Raw genomic sequence first — 25,416 nt, 5'->3', positions numbered from 1 at the left:
AGATTGGATCACGATGGGTATCTGTCGATTTTGCTCCTGGTTTTTTTTTTTTTTTTTAATACGAATTTTTTATTATTTTACCCCTGAAATGATACGGATAATCGATTGGAATCAATCAGGATCGGGGATTGGTCTCAATCGATACCAATACAACTGATATTAGATTGCTACTTGAAACCATGGGCTCAACCAAGGATTTAGGGGATGGTATCAGTATCAATATCGGTCTCCGATAAGATCTATGGTTATCGGTCAATTTTGCCCCTACATTTTATAAAAAAGTACTAGCATATCACTATTTTACCCCTTAAACAATCTAGGGGCCCGTTTGATAACGTTTCAAGAAACGTGTTTCTGCCGTTTTTGTTTTCAGAAACAGCAGAAACGGAGCAAAAAACGTTTGATAAAACTGTTTCGTTTCACTTAATTTTAAAAATAGAAATAGAAATTTTTACTTATTTATGGTTCAACTTGTTTCGCCATTTTTGGAAACGACTTGTGGCAATTCTTTCACTGGTTACCATCGACTTCTAAAAACATGACTTATTAAACACCTTCAATTCCGTTTCTGTTTCTAGAAACGGAAATTTATGTTTCTGCCGTTTCTTGAAACAGAAACGACAGAAACGTTATCAAACAGACCCTAGATAACTGATCCAGATTAGTCAAGGATCGGGAATTGATCTAGCCAATACCAATCCGATACGGCCGATCCTCGACCGATACTTGAAACCGTGGCTCAACAGATCTGAGTCATTTCTTGGGCAAGACACCAGCAACCCGAAGAAAAAGGAAGAATTGAAGATTTTCAAATCACAGGGGTACTGATTTAAGTTTAAAAGGTTAGAGATTTTCTACCAGACTTCAACGTTATCTGAAAGACTCACAAACCAAGCAAGGTTTCTGTGTGAATCATCCCGAGTGTGAAAATCGAGAAGAACACAAGTGGTGTTTGTGTTTTTTGCTGGCTTATTAAGGATAGATTGAATAGTGATTTAGATCAACATCAAAGTCTCCATCGGATTGAACATCGAGATTGGCGGGTTCACTGTCCAACTAGTAATTCCGCTATGGGTTGGACTTCTCACTGAATGTTGTGTTTGCTTAAAACATTTGGGATGTGAGACGTGAAAATGGTGAAAGGTTGAAGGAGCTGTCAATTCCTCTTTTCAATGCGCCTTCTGATCAGAAGATGTTTGATGAAGCTAATTTCCTTCGACGATGCTTTGCGAAGAATAAGATGATAATCAATTAAGACTTAGTGGTGGCAAAAGACGAAAAGGGATGGCTGAGGCTTCCGCTTACAAGGAGTATTTAGCAGGATTAGCCGCCGGAATTGCTACAGTAGTGGTCGGTCATCCCTTCGACACCGTTAAGGTATGCTTTCCTTTTTTACTCTTTATTTCCTTCTTTTTTTTTATCCAGTAGAACACTCTTCAAGAACTTGAAGAACTTAAATATCTTGAAAATCCATAGAATGAATCTACCCATGTTGAAATTGACCAGAGAAGTGCAAACATTGATAATGCAAGACAGAAGACTTGAGCTGTAGAACCCAAACCCACATGAATAAGGGCATTATAATCGACAAAAACTTCCTCGAACTCCACTGGTTTCCCCACCCATTCATGATTGGGTAAATGGTCAACATTGAAAATTTGCAAGAAACTAAAACATAACTACTCAATTTGACATGGTAAAGAAGTCATTAGTCTGAAGAGTTGCAGGTGAATAACAAAGACAAATAGTTTCGTAGAAAAAGTGACCATCGAGCTCAATGTACTTAACCTTTGATCTAAATATGTAGTACTTTCTTTTTTGTCAAGATGATTGGATAGCAATGTGGGAATGCTTAGTTTGATACCAACCTCTTGGATCATTACACTTTGGTAGTGGTTTGTGTCATGACAATCCAGTAAAGTTTTCAGCTTCATCCATCACTTGTAACGGAGCTACAGAAAAATAATAGATTATAAAGGGAATTGGGAACTCACTAGATATAATGCACTGCATATTCTCTCAACTATGATGATGCAGGACAACCAGGGTGTCATCCCAAAATTGGTACCAAATGGATGTGGAAAATTGTTCCAGACGATTATTTATCCAGTAAAAGAATGCGAAAACACTGGCACAGCTGTTAGTTAAGGTATATGGGGCTGAAAATCAACCTGTTAGGGTTTTTCTAGAAGTCCTAGTAATATAAGATTCAGATTGAAAGGAAGTTTCTAAGAGTTAATGGAATGAGAAAGTGAAGTGGTATGATTGGGTTAGATTGCATTTCTCAAGTCTGAAACAATGAGAAAACAGCAAGTAAAAAGGCAAGGGCGGGGGAGGGTGTGTTCCAGTGTGTTTTCCACCACTTGTTACATTTGGTTTTTGCCCATAAATTATGGATATGATCTATATTTGCTAGATTGGTTTGGTTTGGTTTGGTTTCCTCTTTGTTATTGAAATGTTTCATCTGGATATCAGTTTTCCACCTTGCAAAGCTAATCATATCCTCTTATCCTTGTTATTTATCTCTTCAAAGCATGGGGCATCACTTGGTGTGATGGTATAAAAGCTTGGGTTGCCAGCATTAAGATGCAGGTTTTGGGTCTAAGAGGAGCCTCTTTATACAAAATGCAATATGACCATCTCCAATCCAACTTTTCTGGAACCCTACAAAAGCTGGAATGCACTGGGTTTCAACCCTTTTACCTATTTCTTCAATGTGATTTTAACTGCATAAGATTAGGGGCAAGAGATCGCTGCCTGGTTGCATGGCCCTGCTCCATTGATGGGGGGAGGGCATTGAGAGCGTGCACAGGGTAATCAACATAAATGGAATTTTTATTTCACAAGGGTTGGGGGCAGTAATTTCGTGCTCTCCTGTGTCTGGCCGCAGGAACCATATGAATAATGACACTAAAGAACAATGTGTCACTAATGTTCTTTAATATGTATTAGTCACCATTTTTCGCCTCATATGTGCATTATACAGATTCTCTACCTTATCAGCACCTAAATCACATTGTTCTACATGTGACAGGTGAAGCTACAAAAACACAATACTGAAGCACATGGAATTAAGTACAGGAATGCATTGCATTGTACCAGTAGGATTCTGAAGAATGAAGGAGTATGCTTCTTGATCCTTTCTCTTGCGAGATGCAAAATCTACTTGGTATTTCTGTCATTGAGTATATGATTGTAATGGGTCGAATAGCCTGCAATATGGAACCAACCTAATTGTTTTTTTGGACCTTGATGGTTTATGCATACAGATATTTGTGAATTGTGTTGCAACTACATCCTGAAATATATATATATATATATATATACAGGCTCGAGCTTTTGAGATAAGCAGTTGTAATAAATATGAGAACAAAATGTAAGTATTGGTTGACATCAACTTATTTTGCTTTAAGTTGAGCTGTGTATGAATGTGATCTCTCTCATCTCAACAGACTTTTCAGTGTAAACCAGAAAGTAACTTATTGTAGTAACTCCAGTTTTAATGGGTATTAATAAAAATCATCATTCACCCAAAAAAAAAAAAAAATCATAAATCCACTACCTAACAGTGACCTGTGTCATGAATAAGAAGTTAAAACTATTAGGAATCTTATGTTCTATGTAGTGTTGCTTAGGAGAATTGTTCTAGTGAAATCCTCATTGCTGGTGGAATGTTTTGGGAGTTTCCAAACTTATACAGTTCCATATAATTGGCAGTTGAATCTTCCATGATAGCTATTGGACTTTGTTTATACCCAGTTTCGGTCTATTTGACCGATGATAAGGAACCTGTATTAAAGAGATCGATACAAGTATGGGAGCTGAGCTGGTTAATGAGATCCGTCAATACCAACGTTAGTTGGTTCTAGGGAAGATGTCGGTCAACTTGACTGATAGTAAGAAGCTTGTATTAAGAATTGACCGATATTCGGTCAGCTGACCACTGATTTCGCCTTTCAATCAACAGACCAATTTTGACTTTCAGCTGATCGATTGTGATCAATTCGTACTAATGTGGTTTAGTTCCAGGGAAGTTACAAACATGTGACTTAAGTGGTTAAAATGGTTACAAGCAATGAAGGGGAGGGGGAATCCAATGACTACCTCACAAAAGACATGGAAGATGGTTCCCTGTAATTAGGAAACTGCCAATAGAGCAGGATCTCACAAAAACTATAAAAGGAACTTTGGCGAAAGAAAGATTGCGTCATCAAAATGATCACACAAATTATCAAGCTTATCTTTCATCTCATCTTTCTTTCATTTCTTTTTATTTTTATTCAGTAGATTCTTAGTTCCATTCAATTCTGTATTTCCTTGTCAATTATGTATTTCCTTTCAAGTCTTAAAGTGTAGAATCCATTAGTCAGTCAGTTTTTAACCAGTGGATAACTTTGTTACTTACATTTTATGGTTCATAGTGCAATAATGATCATGTTTCTGGTATGTTGAACATCAATAGAGACAATAGATCACACAACACAATCTATATATCTTTGTCTTTCAGTTATTGTCTTTTTTCCTTATCTTTTCAATCCATGCATCATGATTAACGAAGAATATTAAAAGTCCTTGGAGTGATCGAGTCAAGAGGAGTGCTCACATATTTTGATCAGAAGTCAAAAACACATTCTCAAGTATGTAGGACTCTGCCACGCCCCACAATCCCAATATGAACCTTCCATAGGTTCACTTGTAGAATTGTTTGCCAACGATTTTTGGCACACCTGGTGGGACACCAGAAAGCAAAATTGTGATGGTTAGAGGAAGAAGAAATGCCCACTAGGGGCAATACAAGTGCTCAACCAAGGGAAACTCCTGCACATTTGTGAAGAAATGTTTATGAAGGAACCCAGCCTTGAATCAGGGAGACCAGGGGCAACAATATACCCTTTTTATTTTTTGTAAAGAAATGCCAACCAAGGGCAATGCCAGGGCTCCAAACTAGGGCCTTATAGTGAAGAAAAGTGCTGGTGAAGGGAGAGGTGGACCAAAGAAGAAGCCCATTTCTCACTCTATGAAGGCTGGTTTGTGGTTCCCTATTGGAAGGAAACCGCCTCCCTCCAATTCTTCTTCACGTATTTGAATCACAATGTGCCTAAAGAGAGAAGATACGTTCTCGAAGTTTTCTTCAATGGGGTAAGGTGTTTGGAGCACAGAGGAAGGAAACATTGAAAAGCTCGTCATATCCGTTTACGAAGAGGTTGCTGTTACGGATTTGAATTTGAAGAAAATTCATTGGCTTCGCCATTTATGATTTGTGACTTAGGAGAGAAACAAAGATGAGGTTGGTTGAAGAAGAAGCAACCAAAGAAAGAGGAAAATAATAAGGATTTCTCTCTATGTCTCTCAATCAAGTCAAATCATTGTCACTTGGGAAGGTTTTTTGAAAAATCTAAAATCTCTCTCCATCAAGTCATTGTCACTTTTGAAGGATTTTTGGAAAATCCAAATAAGTGGGGTCTTGACTTTAATTAGGGAGCAAAAGAGAACTCAACTTTGACAAAATAACACAAGAGGGGAAATCTGGTTTTAATTCTCTTGTAGCAGCCGATGTTGGCCGATACCAGGACTGATCCTACAAAACTAAGATTTTGGTCATTCTTGATCGTTCCAGAGCGATTTTTCCAGTTCTGATTGATATTGAACCAGTATCAGCCTTAACCTATCCCCGAGATCGTAAAGAGGCCAAAGCAAGAAGGAAAGTGAATAAGTGCCCAAAGATTGACCATATGGATCCAAGAGAAGACAAGGAAAAGTAAAATTAAAAAATTAAAGGAAACAAAATAATAAGAACATTAATGAAGTAGGGCACAACTAATGTGGTTCCGCTACCTAGATCTTAGCCCTACAATCCGCTCTATTACCATACTCGGGACAAGGCCTAATTTATGCATGCCTTTCTTCACTACCTGGTCATTTTTGGCCCAAAGATTGACCGATGACATGATAAAAACTTGTTCCATAATCTCATTGAACTCCTGTGATACCATTCAACGGTTTTATGAGGGGCATTGTTTACACCTATGCTTCGTAAACCGATTCAAAGGGAGTCAAAAGTGTGTGGCCTTAGTGGCCAAAGGAGTTGTGATAGTTATAACCAATAGTAGGTTCAAATAACCACCACCACTTAGAGGTGTGTTAAGCGTGCCAAGGTGGTTAAACAACTTCTAAAGTGCCAGAACTGCCAAGAGTGTCTATAAAAGAGCAGTCCAACAACAAAGGAAGAGATCCTAGATCAACACAATAGTCTTTACACTTTATCTTTCATCTTCTTAGATGTGGATTTTCTTTTATTTTTCCTTAGAATGGTTTATTTCCTTTACTTGTTGGAGTTACTTTCCAGCACTTGTCTTTGGGCTTATGTTCCAGAAGATATTGGCTGCATTCCATATCCTTTTGGCTAGTGTTCCAAAAGACGTTGGTTGCTTCCTAGAGTTGGCACCATCAGGGAGCCATTAGCACCATGTTGTCAACACCAACAACATGGTTCCACATCAAGTTGGGTACTTCAACAGTTCATCGCTGGCTATTGTAAGCATTTCACCAGATGTGTTATTGGGAAAAGTGATTAATTTGATTTCCAATGTTCTTCCATTATGATTTTTCTTTTCCTTTAAAGTCCTTGGATTTTTTTTTGAGGCATTGGAAAGATCTCACACGTTCTTGATTAGAAGTTGGATACGATCCATTCGGTCATCTCTTGAGTCCTTGCGACTTTGGCACGGCCACGCATCTTCAATTCATTTGACCGATCATATTAGAGACCGGAAAAATTGTAGCCAACAATTTTTAAAAGGGTAATTTACAGTGCCACTCTCTAGAGAATGCCACAATTAGAGAGACGCCCCTGCATAATACCAAATTATGATCGCACCCCTTGCCGACAGTCGTTGTTAAGTGAGGAGTTGAATTGACGGTTGTACTTTTTTAACTAAAACACATGACTAATTCAAAATTTACCCAAGTTCCTCATTACCCCTAACCTCCACTCACCTTTACCGTGGAGTTTAAGGGGGGTTTGCTGCGCACAGGAAGATGGGGTGCAGATCTCTGTCGCTGCTCGTCGTCGCCTGTCGCCACCCGTTGCCGCTTTAGCCACTGCTCTTCACGGAGAGTAAAAGCTTTGGGATGAAGAGCACAACTCCGATTTGGGGATGGAAGTCTTTTTTTATATTTAGGATTATGGGGTTAAGTGAGGGTATATTAGGTACTTCCCTTTTTAGAAGGGTATTTTAGTATTTATAAAAAAATATACCAGCTGATATCAACATTTGAGGTATAGTCCATAATAAGCTAGCAACGACTGATGCCAGGGGGTGCAAGCGTAATTTGATATTATGCAGGGGGTCTCTCTTTAATTATGACATTCTCTAAGGGGTGGCGCTATAAATTACCCTTCTTGTTGGCAAACAATTCTACAAGTGAACCTATAGAAGGTTCGTATTGGGATTGCAGGGCTTGGCAGAGTTGTACAGACTTGAGAATGTGTTTTTTACTTTTGATCGGGAGATGTGAGCACTCCTCTTGTACATCGCTCCGAGGAATTTTAATGTTCTTCACTAATTGTGATGCAGTGATTGAAAAGATGAGGACAATAGACAATAACTGAAAGGCAAAGATAAATGGATTGTGTTGTGTGACCTATTGTCTCTGTTGATGTTTAACGTACCAGAAACGTGATTTGTTGTCTCTGTTGATGTTCATCATAACAAAAACGTGATCATTACACTATGAACCTTAAAAATTTAAGTAACATAGTTATCCACTGGTCAAGAACTAACGGATTAATGGATTCTACACTTTAAAACTTAAAAAGAAATGCATAATTGAAACGAAAATACATAACTTGAATGGAAATACTAATCTATTGAATAAAAAAAAAACAAAAAGAAAAAAAAAGGAAAAAGGAAAAGAAAGAAAGATGATGCACTCTGTCTTCTGCCAAAGTTCCTTTTATAATTTTTGTGAGATCCTACTCTTTTGACAGATTCCTACCTACGGGGACCCACCTTTCTTGTCCTTACTTGGATAGTTATTGGATTTCCACCCCCTTTATTAGTTGTAACCACCTTAACTACTTAAACCACATGTTTGTAACTTTCCTGGAGCTAAACCATGTTAGTGTGAATTGATTATAATTGGTCAACTGATCGAAAAGTTAAAATCGTTCTAATGATTGAAAATTCAAAATCAATCAAATGGCCGAAAAGTCGAAATTGGTCAATTATTAATACAATCTCTTCATTGTTGGTCAAATTGATCGAAATCTTCCCTAGAACCAACTTATGTTGGTATGTATTAACCGATCTCATTGACCGTCTCAGCTCCTGTACTTGAATCGATCTCTTTAATACAGGTTCCTTATCGTCGGACAGGTACATTGAAATAGGGTGTAAACAATGCCCCTCACAATGCTTTGGACGGTGCTATTTATTAGTCATCACGTAGTTCAATAAGGATTGGACCAGGAAAGCTTGGTCTATCTCCTTTTGGCGGGCCTCTCCTTGGCTGTTAGTTTGGACAAACCTGTGTTGACCATGTTGAGTGTTGACAGATGGGAATGGATTTTCATCAACTAACATCACTCCTTTTTCTTTGTTTGGAAACTTCAATTGACCGTCAGCAATAGCTTTCTTATAGTTTAAGTAACTGACCGGTTTTTTTTCCCCGACCCCATTATAGCCAGATTATAATTTGGCTCCTTATAATAAGTTTCTATGGATCCTGCTTTTCGTTGCCCCTCTTCTTTGTGGAGCAGTTCATAATGTAGAAACACAACCCTAAAACGATGCAGAAGATAATGGAAAAAACAAAACAAACAATGCACATGGATTTTACAAGGTTTGGCAAGGTTGCCTATGTCCCCGGTGAGATGAGATTTTGCTTCACTATCAATGGAGAGTAGGGTTACAGCGCTCGTCCTCACACCTCTCAATATTGCTTGCATTACAGAGAAAGAAACCCTCGCTATAAATATATAACAAAAAATACCCTAATCCGAAAAGTATTAAATTGCCCTCAAATAAAAAATTCGAGCGAGGGGCTGCACCCCCTACACTCCCTGCTATGCAGGGGGGCTCTTACCCCCCTTGCAACCCCCATGGCCCGCTAATCGGCTAGCGGGACCGCCGTCCTGCCTATCTAGGTGCTGCACCAGTACTCCCTGGATTAAACTACGATGGAATACAAGACATCATATACCAACAATCTCCACCCTAGCTTGAATTCTGTCGAGCCTCTTGTAAAGATAACCTGTAGACATCTTCATCCTTGTACCTCATTAGAGGTACAAACCCGCACCATGTTTGGTGCGTCCTTCATCTTCAACAATGAGTAATATTAATTAAGTCCAAACAGGACTCGAACTTCTCTGTAGTAACTGGCTTCGTAAACATATCTGCAGGATTGAGATCTGTATGAATTTTTCTCAAGTGAATACTTCCTTCTGACACAAGCTCCTTGATCTTGTGAAATCTCACATCAATATGCTTTGTCCTTGCATGAAACGCCTGATTCTTTGCAAGATGTATGGCACTCTGACTGTCACAATGTAACACTGTACCTCCTTGCTCCAACCCCAACTCACGAACCAGTCCAGCCAACTAGACTCCTTGGCAGCCTCAATTGCCGCCATATACTCTGCCTTTGTAGTGGACAATGGAATTGTAGACTGAAGCATCGCCCTCCATGATATAGGTCCACCAGCCAATGTAAACACATACCCTGTAGTAGACCTCCTCTTGTCTAAATCACCAGCATAGTCAGAATCAACATAATCTGCCAATTCTGTAGAACTTCCCTTGCCGCTGAACATAACACCTATATCTTTAGTCTTGCTCAAATATCTGAAGATCCACTTAATTGCATTTCAATGCTCCTTTCCCTGGATTACTCATGTATCTGCTAACAACACTGACTGCATGAGACAAATCCGGCCTGCTACAAACCATGCATACATGAGACTCCCAACTGTGCTAGCATAAGGGACCTGAGACATCTGCTCCACCTCCTCATGTGTTGTAGGGCATTCCCTTTCAGATAACTTGAAGTGGCCAAGCTAACAGAGTGCTAACCGGCTTAGCCTTTTCCATATTGGAATACTCTAGCACCTTTTCGATATACCTCTTCTGAGTTACCCAAAGTTTACCTGCATTTCTATCTCTAAGGATTTCCATGCCAAGGATCTTCTTAGCAGCACCAAGATCCTTCATCTCAAATTCAACACTCAACAAAGACTTCAAAGAGACTATATCATGTTTGTTCTTTGCAGCAATGAGCATGTCATCAACATAAAGCGTCAACAAAATAATGGAATTATCACTTGACACTTTATAATAAACACAACTATCATACTCACTTCTTGTATAGCCAATCTTCATTATGTGGGAATCAAAGCGCTTGTATCACTGCCTAGGAGATTGCTTAAGGCCATAAAGCGACCTCTTAAGCAGACAAACATGATCTTCCTTTCCCTGCATCTTGAAACCTTCAGGCTGCTCATGTAAATCTGTTCCTCCAAGTCACCATGAAGAAATGTAGTTTTCATTTTAAGTTGTTCAAGCTCTAAATCATACATGACCACCAAAGCAAGTAGTACCCTGATCGAAGTGTGTTTCACCACTGGAGAGAATATTTCATTGTAGTCTATCCCCTCCTTCTGTGCATAGCCCTTGGCTACAAGTCTGGCCTTATACCTTTCACGCTCCTTCTCAGATGCTGCCTCTTTCTTACGAAAGACCCATTTACACCCAATGATTTTTCTTCCCTTGGGTTTTTCTACAATCTCCCAAGTTTTGTTCTTCTGTAGAGACTCCATTTTCTCCATCATAGCTGCCATCCATTTATCATGCTGTGCATCACTCAAAGCATCATGGTAGGCAGATGGATCACCTGTATCTACAGTGAGGGCATAGGCAACCATGTTCTCAAACCCGTATCTCACAGGTGCTTTGTGTGTACGTTTCCCTCTACCCTTTGCCACAGTATAGAGAACTTCTACTGCTTCCTGTTGTCTTGGTAAGTCACTTGATGACTCATTCTCTCTTGTTGTTTCTGACTCACCTAACTCCACCTGCACAGTAGAACCTTCTTTATTTTCATCAACTGCTTGTGAATTGTAATTTGACTTCACCATATGAGATTCATCAAACACAACGTCCCTGCTAACCACAACTTTTTGTGAACTTGGATCCCACAACTTGAATCCCTTTATGCCTTTCTTAAAACTAAGAAAGATACACTGCTTAGACTTTGAGTCTAACTTAGAACGCTGCTCACTCTCAACATGCGCATAGGCTGGACAACCAAATATTTTTAGAATAGAATAATTTACTGGTTTTCCTGTCCATACCTCTTCAGGAATTTTACAATCAATCGCCTTTGATGGAGACCTATTGATGAGGAAACATGCCATGTTCACTGCTTCTGCCCAAAATCTCTTGCTCAATCCTGCATTCAGCCTCATACTGCGAGCTCTTTCTAGAAGTGTTCTGTTCATCCTTTCAGCTACACCATTTTCCTGTGGTGTCTTTGGAACTGTGAAGTGACGTGTAATCCCTTCGGCTTTGTACAATTCTAGAAACGGCTTGTATGTATACTCTCCTCCATCATCTGCTCTCAAGTATTTAATTTTCTTTCCTTCTTCCTTTCTACCTTAGCCTTCCATTCCTTAAATTTAGTGAACACCTCACTTTTATGCTTTATGAAATAGATCCAGACTTTTCTTGAGTAATCATCAACAAAGGTCACGAAGTATTCTGCCCACCTTTAGATTTTATTGTTGAAGGACCCCATACATCGCTGTGTACATAATCAAACACCCCTTTACTCTTATGTTTTGCAGTTTTGAAACTAACCTTGCACTGTTTTCCGAACACACAATACTTGCAAAAGTTCAGTTTACAAGTTTTCACTCCCTTCAACATTTTCTTTTTATGAAGCTCCATCAATCCTCTTTCTCTCATATGCCCTAACCGCATATGCCATAAATTGGTATCATCTGTATCAAATACCCACCTGTAACTGTGCTCCCTATGAGTCTGTATAGGTTTCCTGTTAGCTGTCCCTTCATGACAACTATAACACCCTTAATAACTTTGAGAACTCCACCTTTTGCTATGTATTTATAGCCATTTGAGTCAAGTACCCCCAAAGATATTAAGTTTTTCTTTAATTTTGATACATGTCTCACATCTGCTAAGGTTCTTACTATCCCATCAAACATCTTGATTTTGATAGTGCCTATCCTAATGGTCTTGCATATAGCATCATTCCCCATTAAGACAGACCCACCATTATATGGTTGATATGTATTAAACCAATCCTTATGTGGACACATGTGACATGAACATCCAGAATCTAAAATCCAAGAGTTAGAAGTAGGGGTGTCAATTCCTAAACCGAACCGGTAAAACCGGCCGGACCAAACCGATAACAACACTGACAGAACCGAACCGAACCGAAGCCTTATTGGTTCGGTTCGGTTTGGAGTATTGCAACCCCAAAACCAAACCGAACCGCACCGAAAACCGGATGAACCCGAAACCAAACCGAAACCGGCTCAAAACCAGAACCGAAATTGAAACCAAACCGGTAAGAAAAGGAAACACTCCAAAATTTATTAAAAAAAAATCAAAATTTGCATAGTTTTGTATACATTTGTATGGAATGTCGAATCCAAACTGGACCAAAAACCAAAACCAACCCGGTTACAAATCGATTTAAGAAACCGAAGACAAACCGAAACCAAACCGCACCGAAACCGAAACCGAAACCAAACCGAAACCGGAATTTCCTTATTGGTTCGGTTTCGGTTTCAGCTTTCCCACAACGAAACCGAGTCAACCTGGACCGAAACCGAGCCGGACCGACCGATTAACACCCTTAGTCAGAAGGTTGATTCTTACCTGATGATATAGAGAGTACATCTCCATCATCTCCATCTGAACTGTCAGCCACGCTAGCTTCCTCAGATGCCTTATCTACACCTTTCTTCTTTAAGTCCGTCTTCCTCTTCAAGCACTCTCTCTTAAGATGACCTTCCTTCTTACAATAGTAACAAGAGACCTTTGTCTTTGCCCCTTTTGATTTCGATCGACTCTTCCCAGATCCCTTCTGATTTGATCTCCCTCTTTCTTGTTCCTTGTCACCTCCGAAAAGACATTCTCCTTGAGATTTCGTACTACTGGCCTTCTTCCTTGTATCATTGGACATGAGGGCAGCTGCGACTTCATCCATCTCAAGGGTCTCTTTCCCGTACAAGAGAGTCGTTACTAGGTGATCATATGATTCTGAGAGCGACGACAGCAATAGTAACGCCTTGTCTTCATCCTCGATCTTAACCTCCAGGTTTACAAGTTTGCTTACGATCTGATTGAACATGTTAAGATGCTCTAATAGATCCGTACCTTCCTCCATCTATAGAGAATACAATTGCTTCTTCACGAACAACTTGTTCGTTAAGGACTTCATCATGTAGATGCTTTCAAGTTTCGCCCATAACTGCAATGCAGATTCGATACCCACAACATATTGTAGGGCATCATCAGAAAGATTTAATCGAATAGCACTTACCGCCTTTTCCTCCATCTCTTCCCAATCTCCGTCAGTAATTTTTGCAGGTTTCTTCAACTTTCCTAACAACGTTTTCGTTAAACCCTGCTGTATCAGAAGATCCTTCATCCTTTGACGCCAGAGGGTGAAATTGTTCTTCCCATTAAACCTCTCGATATCATACTTGACATTTGATTCCTTCCCTGCCATCGTGATAGTAAACCCTAGAAAATGGAAACCTAGAGCTCTGATACCAATTTGTAGAAACGCAACCCTAAAACGATGCAGAAGAAAATGGAAAAAACAAAACAAACAATGCACATAGATTTTACGAGGTTCGGCAAGGTTGCCTACATCCCCGGTGAGATGAGATCCTACTTCACTATCAATGGAGAATAGGGTTATAGCGCTCATCCTCACACCTCTTAGTATTGCTTGCATTACAGAGAAAGAAACCCTCCCTACAAATATATAGCGAAAAAAACCCTAATCCGAAAAGTACACAATTGCCCTAAAATAAAAAATTCGAGCGGGGGGCTACGCACTCCTACACTCCCTGCTATGCAGGGGACTCCTGCCCCCTTGCAACCCCCACGGCCCGCTAACCGGCTAATGGGACCACCGTCTTGTCTGTCTAGGTGCTGCACCAGTACTCCCTGGATTAAACTGCGACGGAATACAAGACATCGTACACCAACACATAACTGGTTGCTTGTATGACCAGTTGACCGAGGTCTGTGAACTCTTGCTCGACAAACCTTTTCCATAGTTCAAAGTGTAGTCTACTCAGAGCCATCTTCACGTACTCGCTTTCCTGTAGAGTGGTAGGACATTTGTACTTTGTAGTCTTGAATATGTTGACAAACTTTTCAACAGGTTAGTCAGGAGCTTGACACATTCTTGCCAAGGCCGTGACTGACACTATAGGTTCAGTATAATAAAATTTTGCATGGAAGATTCCATGTCCTTCCGATTCTGTATGGAATTGGCAGGCAGGTTGAAATACCAAGTGAATTGCTGATCCGGTCAATGAGTTTGGGAAGAGCCTAAGTTTCATGATCTCATTGGCCTCCAGGTTGCCATATTGTACTGTGAATTGGGCAATGAGTTTTTATGGTTGACATATTGTCTTCCCCTAAGAATTTCATAAACTCGGGTATTTTCCGGTTTCGGCCAAAAAATTAATGTAATCTAGATACTCCGGGTATGGCTTCCTATAGATCAGTCTAGTCATCAGTCTATAAGCAGAATTTATATGGTTATGTATGATCTGTGCTAACTCATCTTGGTCAATCAGCATTTAGTTTGCATGTCATCTTTGTCTGAGTTCCGAGCACTTCTTCGCATCATGGTTTCTTCTTAGAGGGTCCCACAGGGTGTGCCAAAAATTGTTGGCTACAATTTTTCTAGTCTCCGACATGATCGGTCGTATGAGTTGAAGATGTATAGGTGTGCCAGAGTTGCAAGGACTCAAGAGATGGCCGAATGGATCTTATCTAAATTCTAATCAAGAATGTATGAGACCTTTCCAATGCCTCGAAAGAATTCAAGGACTTCAAAGGAGTAGAAAATCGTAATGGAAGAAGAAGAAGAAAGACATTGGAATCAAATTGATATCTTTTCCCAGTAACACATTTGGCGAAATCATAGTTTTTAAGGCAATAAGGCGACGGAGGCGTTTGAGGGTCTTTTGGAGCGCCTTAGCGATAAGGCGGGCATAAAGCGTCGCCTTATCGACTAAAGCGTTCATGTGTAATTTTGTTATAAAACCAATCTATTTGGCTCAAATTCTAGTTGAATCCTATTACTCATATGTTAAATAAATATTAAAGGTTCATATTCATACCAATGTAAGATATTTATCAAGAAAACAAATCAATAAAGTGAATAAACTAAGTTCATCTTCATCTTCATCAATCATCAATCATCAATCATATTAACATATAATATAAATACATAATTATGAAACAAAATTATAAATACAAAGAAAAGAAGACATAAAAAATACAAATATTTATTATACTTACCTTTATGATGCCAAAATGAGTGCCTAAGCCCTAAGGTCATCCACTATATTTCTACTCTTGTCAAAGAAGAATGAAGCTCACCCCTGCCAGAGCAAACTCAACGCTGCCGGAGCAAAATGGTCGCCTAGATCAGTGGTTCTTCCTTGTTCCTTGATTCCTTCTCAAAGCCCTTTTTTAAAACCCTTGACAAAATCGAAACCCTGTTTGTGAATCGTGTTTTTGTTTTGTTTGTTTTGGTTATTTTTGGTGGAGTAGAGCTGATCCCATACATCTCAAGTGTTAACAAAATCATACATCTACCAATAAAAAATCTATATTTGGAATATTCATCAAGTAATTTTAAAATGTGTTAAAAAAAAAAAAAAAAAAACCCATAAGGCACTACTTTACGAAAGGCGGAGCACTGCCTTACCATCTCTAGACCGCATCAGCGCCAAGGCACGTCGCCTTACCAGCGCCTTAAAAACTATGGGTGAAATGCTTACAACTGCCAGCGATGAAGTATTGAAGTTTCCTACTTGATGTGGAACTATATTGTTGGTGTTGACAACATGGTGCCGATGGCTTGCTAATGGTGCCAACTCTAGGAAGCAACCAATGTCTTCTGGAACACGAGCCAAAAAATCTAAATGCAACCAATGTCTTCTTGAACAGAAGCCCAAAGACATGCTGGAAAATAACTCCAACAAGTAAAAGAAGTAGACCATTCTAAAGAAAAATAAAATAAAATCTACATTGCTACATCTAAGAAGACAAAAGATAAAGTGTAAAGGTTGTTGTGTTGATCCGAGGATCTCGCTGGACTGCTTTTTTATAGACATTCTTGGCAGTTCTGGTGCTATAGAAATTGTTTAACCACCTTGGCCCACTCACCACACCTCTTAGTGGTGGATGTTGTCTGAACCTACTGTTGGTTATAACTATCACAACTCCCTTGGCCACTAAGGCCACACACTTTTGACTCCCTTTGAACGTTTACAAAGTATGGGTGTGAACAATGCCCTTCACAATCTCATTGAATGGGATCACATGAGTTCAATGGGATTGTGGAACAAGTTTTTGATCAAGTCATCGATCAATCTTTGGGCACTTATTCACTTTCCTTCTTGCTTTTGGCCTTTTTACGACCTTGGGGATAGGTTAAGACCGTTACTGGTTCGATACCGATCTGAATTGGTAAAAAAGGGTCTGGATCAATCAAGATTGACCAAAATCTTAGTTTTGTAGGATCCGTTCTGGTATCGGCCAACATCAACCTTTACAAGAGAACTGAAACCAGATTTTACATTTTTTGTTATTTTGTCGAAGTGGAGTTTTCTTTTGCTTCCTAATTAAAGGCAAGTCCCCATTTATTTTGGCTTTTTCAAAAAGCCTTCCAAAGTGACAATGACTTGACTTGATTGAGAGAGATTTTGGCTTTTTAAAAAATCCTTCCCAAGTGACAATGACTTGCTTGATTGAGTGAAAGAGAGGCATTTCCAAAATGCCTTCCCAAGTGATAATGGCTTTATTTGATTGAGATATATAGAAGAAATTCTTATTATTTTCCTTTTTTGGTTTCTTCTTCTTCAACCGACCTCATCTCATTTTCTCTCCTAAGTCACAAATCAGAAATGGAAAAGCCAATGAACTTTCTTCAAATTCAAATCTGTAACAGCAACCTCTTCGTAAATGGATTTGATGAGTTTTCAATACTTTCTTCCTCTATGCTCCAAATGCCTCAGCTCATCAAAGAAAACTTCGAGAATGTATCTTTGCTCTCGAGGCTCATGATGCACACCCTTGGACTGATCCAAACCCATCTGGGTTCCCAGACAGAGATGAACCGGATCCATATTTTATTTTTGGGTCTAGTATGATTTTAATAGCTTATTTTACTTAGGAGAATAATATATTTACTTTATTTAATTCTGTTTATTTTAGGAAGTTGAGTATGTAGGAGTTAGGAGTAGAGTCGGTTTGCTTTGTTAGGTTAGTTTCCTATTTCAGTTGATTTCCATTTTTTGTCTTTATTTTTCTATATTATAGTTGTAACCGATGGATAAATCAAAAAATAGAAAGATGAATTGAGTTTATGGTTGTGAGTGCTTCTCTTTGTGCGATTCCTCTCTTCTCTCCCCTTCAACTCTGAAATTTCTCTGGGATTTCTTCCCTTCCCCCCATTGTGATTCAAATATGTGAAGAAGAAGAATTGGAGGAGGTGGTTTCTTTCCAACAAGGAAATGGGTATTGTTGCCCCTGGTTTGCCTGATTCAGGGTTGGGTTCCTTCATCAGCATCTATTCACAAATTTGTAGGAGTTGCCCTTGGTTGAGCACCTGCATTGCCCATGGTGGGCATTTATTCTTTCTCTAACCACCACAATTTTGCTTTCTGGTGTCCCATCAAGCGTGCCAAAAATTGTTGGCTAAAAAAAAATCCAAGGACTTTAAAGGAAACGAGAAATCATAATGGAATAAGAAGAACATTGGAAATCAAATCGATAACTTTTTCCAATAACACATCTGGTGAAATGCTTACAATTGCCAGCTATGTAACTGTTGAAGTTCCCAACTTGATGCGGAACCATGTTGTTGGTGTTGACAACATGGTGCCAGCTCTGGGAAGCAACCAATGTCTTCTGGAACATGAGCCAAAAGAATCTGGAATGCTACCAAAGTCTTTTGGAGCAAGAGCCTAAAGAACAATGTTGGAAATTAACTCCAACAAGTAAAGGAGATAAACCATTCTAAGGAAAAATAAAGAAAATCTAAATCTAAGAAGATGAAAGATAAAGTGTATGGACTGTTGTGTTGATCTGGGGGTCTCTTCCTTTGTTGCTGGACTGCTCTTTTATAGACATTCTTGGAGTTCTAGTGCTTTAGAAGTTGTTTAACCACCTTCGCCCACTCACCACAGCTCTTAGTGGTGGTGGTGGTTGTCTGAACCTACTGTTGATTATAACTTTCACAACTCTCTTGGCCACTAAGGCCACACACTTTTGACTCCTTTTGACCGGTTTACGAAGTATCGGTGTAAAAAGACTGAGAAAATGGTGGTCCTTGAGGGCTCATAACTCTAGTTCTATATATATTATATCCTTTGTTTGAGTCTAGGCATTGATGTTGGACTTTTGGGAGTCCAGCTGAATTTACTATTTGGTTGTAGAATGTATTGTAAATTGATGGGTAGTTCCTTTTCTGAGCCAATTTTTCCTTGTTCTTTTTAAACTCACTCTTATAAAAAGGAGAAGTTGTTTATTCATTTTTGGTTTATGCTGGTCGTTTTTCTATTGATTAATGATAATTACTAATCAGTTACCATATCCACCAAGTACGCATTGTACAACAACAGCTCAGCCTTATCCCAACTAAAAGGGGTCAGCTACTTGGATCCTTGCCCTCCAATCAGCTCTATGTGAGGTCTTACTTGATATAAGACCTAAGCTATGCATGTCTTTCCTCACTACTTTACCTAGGATCATTTTAGATTTACCTTGGCCTTTTTAGTTCCTTCAATTTGAATAAAATTGCATCCCTCCATATTGGAGCATCCAAAAGCATCCATTGAACATGGCCATGCCACCTAATTGAGAATCAGAGATTAAGGAATGATTCGACTTGTCAGTCATGACAGAGGTCTTTTTTATTTATAAGAAGATTAGAATAAATCAAATAAGGAAAGTAGGGTAATGCTGACTAAGCGTCCCTATCTACAATACTTACTACGGTAAATAGTAAATAGTAAAACTTAACCAAGGTAAAAATAAAACTAACTACGGTCATCTCAACATCTCAACATCTCAACACTCCCCTCAAGTTGATGCAAATATATCATACATGCCCAACTTGGATACGAGAGGATGAAATGCCTTACAGTGAACAACCTTGGTAAACACATCAGCTAACTGATTTGCAGTACTAACAAAGGGAATGCTAGACAATCTTAATTTGTCTGCCTATTTTATTTGCAACTATTAATTATATTCCATTTATCTACTTTTCAGGTACATCAGGGATTTAGGTTAAATTGCACCTTTTATTTACTGGATAAATAACATGACTAAATTATTTTGTAACAATGTCCAATAATATATGAAATATGCTGTAACAAGGTGTTGATGTTTGTCACCTTGCAAGTCCAAGTTATGTAACTGTATGTGAACTCTATCCTCACAAATGGAGGTAAGATATATGGAATACTAATCTCCATAAGAAAAAACTAGGAGATGGGAAGGAAATACACAATAAAGAATATTACTCTTACCAAATTTAAATTAAGAAGAGGGAGGGATCTACATGCCACTCACTTGTGTTGGAATCTCCCACACTGAGCCAATGGGCACACGGGAGGGAGTGCCTCACTATTCGTATACAGGGTGCTCACATGGTCAGGGAGGAGAGAGCGTCAAGGAGGAGAGAATGTGAGAGGGTGTGTACTACTAGTAGTGCGTACATCATTTTCCCTTTAAGATTCATTTAAGTTTAATATGGTGATGAAACATTATCTTGGTTAATGTATGAAGCAGATGTACCTTGGGATTCAGTGAGACGTGCGTGTCATTCTTCCCCTTGCTTCAAGACATGAACCTGGTTAAGCCCTGAAGCTTGAGCCTCACACATTTTAAGAACTGCTTTGGCTGTGATTCAAATGTTTATTGGGCAGTGTCTCTGTATTGTGGATATTACACTTATAATGACTCCTATCTATGTATGATTTACGTGGATAGCTGAAAAGCTTTCATTTGTTGCTTATGCACTGAGACATTGTGAAGGAATTAGTTTCCTGTCCGTCCTTGGTAGATTATTATGCTTATGGATTGAAATCCAACTCTTTACTGACAACAATTGTTATTATGTGACATCTGACTTCTATTGTTGAGCATTGTGGTAATTAACCTTACGTATCTCCTATGTGGATTGCACTGCTGATTCCATACAGTAGTAGGAATACAATTTTATTTTTCTATTAAAAAAAAAAAATGACACATATCTTCTCTATGCCAGTTTTTCAAGATGACAAATTACTAATTTATGGCTGAGGTCTCTAGTAGAACACATGTTCTATTGGTTCTGAGAGATGGCTTTAGGATTTTTGCAATTCAATATATGTATGCTGTATTACAGCCAGTGCACACCAATTTGAAAGAAGTGGGCCAGTGTCTCAATTGAGAGTGGAGCTACTTGCTCATATTGCTTTGAATTTTTTTGCTCCTGTTTACTCACCTAGTGATTGTATTGTTTTAATTAAATAATAGAATCCAGCCACTTTTTCGTATCTCTAGAACAGCATTTTCATGCTTTAACTAATGTGGAACTCAATTACTCAGGTGTCATTTTTTGTTTAGAGTGACAAAATGCTTCGAATTTGCATTGGTGTTGGGGATTTGAACCTTCCCTTTATTTATTTTGAAAATTATTGTATCCCTTTTTATTCCAGAGGGCTGAATTGATAGTCATCTTTGCAGGTGAAAGGACTTTACCGGGGTGCAACATCTTCATTTGTTGGGATGGCAGTTGAAGGCTCACTATTTTTTGGAATTTATTCTCAAACAAAACAATCACTTCAGGTTTTTATGCATTTCAGAAAATGAATTAAGCATGCTATTTTCTGGTTTTGTTTGCACTGTCGGCTGGTCTATTTTACATTCTTCTGCAGATATGTTTCTTCCAGAGGTTTCTTTCATCTACCAAAATTTAATTAACTAATAATACATTTTTTTATATGCTGCTAACAAAGGGAGAAGTGCGGAGTAGTAGGCCACAAATCCAGGTTATCATTCCTGCAGCAGCTTATGCTGGAGCTATAATCAGTTTTGTGTTATGTCCATCAGAGCTGGTGAAAGTAGGTGAATTCAAAGATCATGTATTGTAATTTTTCATTTACTTCTCATGTGACATTGAACCGTTTCAGTGTAGGATGCAAGTTCAAGGGACCGACTCTTTAGTTCTCAAACATGATAGATACAGTAGTCCACTTGATTGTGCTGTTAAAACCATAAAGACTGAAGGGGTGAGATAAACTCTCTCTACGATGGGAACACGGTAAAAGAAATTATTTTGTACTGATACAATTCCATATTTCCATCTCAGGTTAAGGGTATATTCCGTGGAGGTTTTGCAACTTTATTGAGAGAGTCTATTGGGAACTCAGCTTTCTTCTGCACCTATGAGTATAGTCGTTACTACTTGCGTTCACAACTAAATTCCATCTCATCTGAACATATTGCCCTGCCAACTGCATTTAGTGATATAGGTATTGGCATAATCAGCGGTGGGCTTGGTGGTGCGGCTGTAAGTATTAGACAACCATAACATATATGTATCAAAGAAATATAACTGCATCTCAAAAGTTCTTTTTTTTTTTTTTAGTTCTGGTCGACTGTTTTGCCATTAGATGTGGCAAAAACTGTTATTCAGACTTCTCCGGATGCTAGTAGAAACCCATTTCAGATACTGAGCTCGGTATATTCTCTTGCCATCTGTAGCTTTCTAACTCACCATACAATAGCGTATTATATGGTTCCAGTTTTCATCTATTGATGTACAAGCTTGCTTGCCTTTTTTTTGTAGATTTACCGGATTGCGGGCTTTAGAGGATGCTATGCTGGTCTGAATCCCACATTAGCAAGAGCATTTCCTGCAAATGCTGCTGCAATTGTTGCATGGGAGTTTTCTGCGAAGATGTTAGGGATTAAGAGGGACTGAAAAAGGAAAGATTTGCCACCCACACACTGTTCCAAAATGGAAAATAAAGCATGATAAGAAAAATTTTCATTTTGTTTCATTGTTGCCTAATTCATTCTTGTCGCAGTGGCAATTGATTTAATTTGAATGAAGGCTGGTAGCCTGGTAGAATTGATTAGAGGTTTCTTTTTAGTTTTTTCTCCCATATTTTATTTGTGGCAGCCTGGGGAAAGAGGGGTCTGTTATTTAGAATTTAGATAGTGGTTATTCATGTTTTTTTTTTGGGTTAGATACACTGGTAATTTATGTTACTAGTGGAATAGAGTATTAAAATTTTGGATATGATTTGAACACTTGTCAAGCTTACCTTCTGCATAAAGTACCAAAAATAGACAAACTTGCAGCCCATGGCCAACACTGTTTGCTACCTTATTCAACATTACAAGGATAGCAATATAAAGCATTGAATGGTATTTCATTACCAAACAGCATTTCAAACCCACCCCCCTCAAAAAAAAAAAAAAAAAAGGGAAAGAAGAAGAAGAAGAAGAAAAAGAACTCAACCCATTTACTGATACAAAACAGCATATAACCTTACCACTTACTGTGAGTAACTGCAAATATGATTCAATTCGACTTCAAAGTCAAATGATAAATCATGTTGATCTGCTTTGCCTCTGTGTGTGGTTAAATATTAGCTGCAGTTCGATGAATTTTGCGTGATCGCGTGGAATTTATTTCAGTTCCTACTTTTTATGGGTTTTTATTTATGTTGAAAATTGAACAGAATGTGTATGCATCATTGCTGAAGCTAGTGAACATTTTAATACTGAAATGCCTTATAATTAGAACTTCTTACCATTTGTTATGGCTTGCTTCACTCTATGTATATTGTATTTACCAAAAAAATATGTATATTGCTGAACCACCCTCACAGGTAATTTGTGGTATAGCAAAATTGTCACAAGTCGCTGTTATATTAGAGGGAAGGGGGGGGGGGGGGAAGAAGGGGGATTTAAAAAACTCACAGATCAGGGTTTAAAAACACCGAATCGGGATCTGATTTTTGAATCCCCGACAAAGATGGAACTGCAGTACGGTTGGGTACTTTTAGCATGGAATCTTGAGGCATAATGACATTAGTGTTCTTTCTTTCCTTCAGAGTTAATTAAATGGAGAGTGAAAATTTTCACTCAAGAACAAGGAATTTCAGAAGTGGAACCTAGGTCTTCTTCAGGCAATACCGGATCCAAATTGGTATGGATTGGACATCTAGAGTTTCAACTGATCTAGTATGCCAAACCTATTACTACTATCAGATTGGCTGATCTACTACTACACTAGATGAGATAAGTCCTGTGCAATTCCAAATACAATACATTGAACCATAAGCACCAAGAGGATTTGTGCAAGGACCCGTGCCAATGACAAGAGGTTTGGCATTTAATCATTGGAATATGATCTCGAATAGAACTGATTGAAATTGACACCATTTATTTGAGATAAGGATGAATTGGTGTAAGCAATCCATGGACATAATGGCCAAAACAGGATTAAACTCGCCAACGGACAATGCTGTGTGGGTCAGTAATGGTTGACACATTTACCCTGGGTTGATCAGTGCGACGGCCAATGATGGGTAACCATTTATGGTTTTTTCTTTTGTGATGAACCAGTCCAACTGAAGGTATGAAACTCCAACCGGTTTGCACTTTGCAGTGGTCACTCTAAGTTGGGTCAGACCGGACTTCAGGGTCTCAAGACTATTAAACACCAAAAGTAAAAAAAATGGATCCTTGTAACGATATAAGTTGGCAGACCCACTGTACAGTTCATTGCAGCGATCGATTCCCTTGACTGATTTTCGTTCTCATATCAAGGCCAATTAACACTAATCTAACCGGTGAAGAAAGAAGACACAGATAGACTCAGGTTGTGCTTGCTATGCATTATCTGAATAGATTTTGAGTCTATAATGCATTCTGAAGCAAGAAAATAGAAAATAATGAAATTCAAATTGCATTCTAGATTCAAAATCTATTCCGAGAATCAAACACAACCTTTTGTCTCCATTTTATTTCTAGTTGAATAACAAAAAAAAGGGGTAAATTGCCAAATTTAAGATTTAAGTGACTTCATCATACATCATACTTCCGTTAATGATCGGTTAGCCTTTTGGGACATTTTGGACCAAAGTTGTGAGTTTAAGGGTAGTTTCAGACACTCGTAAATAGTGAAGAGAGGAATGGGGAATAATGATTGGTGGGTCACTGCCGTGCAAAAATATTCTATTTTGCACAGCGGACAAGCAAACTTTCCTACTTTTAGTATTTTTTTTTCTTCCTTTTGATGAACTTTATCCTTTTAAGATTTGAGATCATTATATGATTCATAAAGTGATCAAAGTACCTGCATTCCATTAGCTCCAATAAGAAAGATTAGCTCAGTTTTTTTTTTTTCTCAATTGAAGATCTCTTTACACACTGGAATCAATGAATTAATGGATCTATTCTGCCTAAATACTAATGGAGTGAAGTAAAAGACTTATGGGCAATAGAATGCTCCCTGTTCACGTGGTTACTGCACCAGCGTGTGCGCCAACAGGAGGGCAGGCAGACCCATCATCCAGCGCATGGGTCGGGTGGCAGGGTGTTCTTTTCACACTCAGTCGTGTGGAAAAAAAAAGCAGTTGTGAAAGAACAAAAACAGACCCATCAATTTCTTTTTCAAATCCTACTGGAGCTGCAAGGACCCTTCCCTGCATGCCACAATTGACCTATGAGTAAGAAGATTCATAGAACAAAATGAGAGGTAGCTAACCAACTTCTGGGAGAGGCATAATTGACCTCATCGAGTCAAGTTCAATACAGGAGACATTACTAGAAGCAAGGACAAGAAACTTTTGTCACCACAAGCATATTACAAGAATATTTCTATGGACTCCTCTCTTTCTAGTACTGTAATACATATACTGCCTTCCCTACCTGCTTATAAGTCATAATCATGTAATCAAGGACCAAGCATCTCATACTAGAGGAACAGGTCTCTCAGTAAGATGACAGGAACCTTGCCCCTAGAGGTGAATGTCCCTCAAATGCAACAAAGTATAGTTATCATAGTAAGCAACCTCAAAACATCAATTTCTTGACCTGAAAGAATAATCAAATCCTT

At 38.7% G+C, this 25,416-nt stretch overlaps 1 protein-coding gene across 2 annotated transcripts; it reads left to right on the top strand.

Moving 5' to 3' along the window:
- Positions 1-747: 747 nt before the first annotated feature.
- Positions 748-22,660, top strand: LOC122093161 (mitochondrial arginine transporter BAC1). 2 transcript variants are annotated; one of them, XM_042663441.1, is made up of 8 exons: positions 748-1,377; positions 3,035-3,124; positions 21,027-21,128; positions 21,299-21,331; positions 21,473-21,571; positions 21,652-21,852; positions 21,931-22,023; positions 22,132-22,660. In XM_042663441.1, the coding sequence occupies exons 1-8, from the start codon at positions 1,285-1,287 to the stop codon at positions 22,264-22,266; spliced, it is 846 nt and encodes a 281-aa protein (XP_042519375.1). In that variant the 5' UTR covers positions 748-1,284; the 3' UTR covers positions 22,267-22,660. The 2 variants fall into 2 exon arrangements, with proteins under 2 accessions (XP_042519375.1, XP_042519374.1); XM_042663440.1 differs by having other exon boundaries at positions 750-1,377; positions 21,299-21,403.
- Positions 22,661-25,416: the final 2,756 nt, after the last annotated feature.

The sequence above is a fragment of the Macadamia integrifolia genome, chromosome 11 (genome assembly GCF_013358625.1).
Source record: "Macadamia integrifolia cultivar HAES 741 chromosome 11, SCU_Mint_v3, whole genome shotgun sequence".
Lineage (NCBI taxonomy): Eukaryota > Viridiplantae > Streptophyta > Magnoliopsida > Proteales > Proteaceae > Macadamia > Macadamia integrifolia.
The sequence above is the reverse complement of the archived record's forward strand: the minus strand, read 5'-3'. Positions and strand labels throughout refer to the sequence as shown.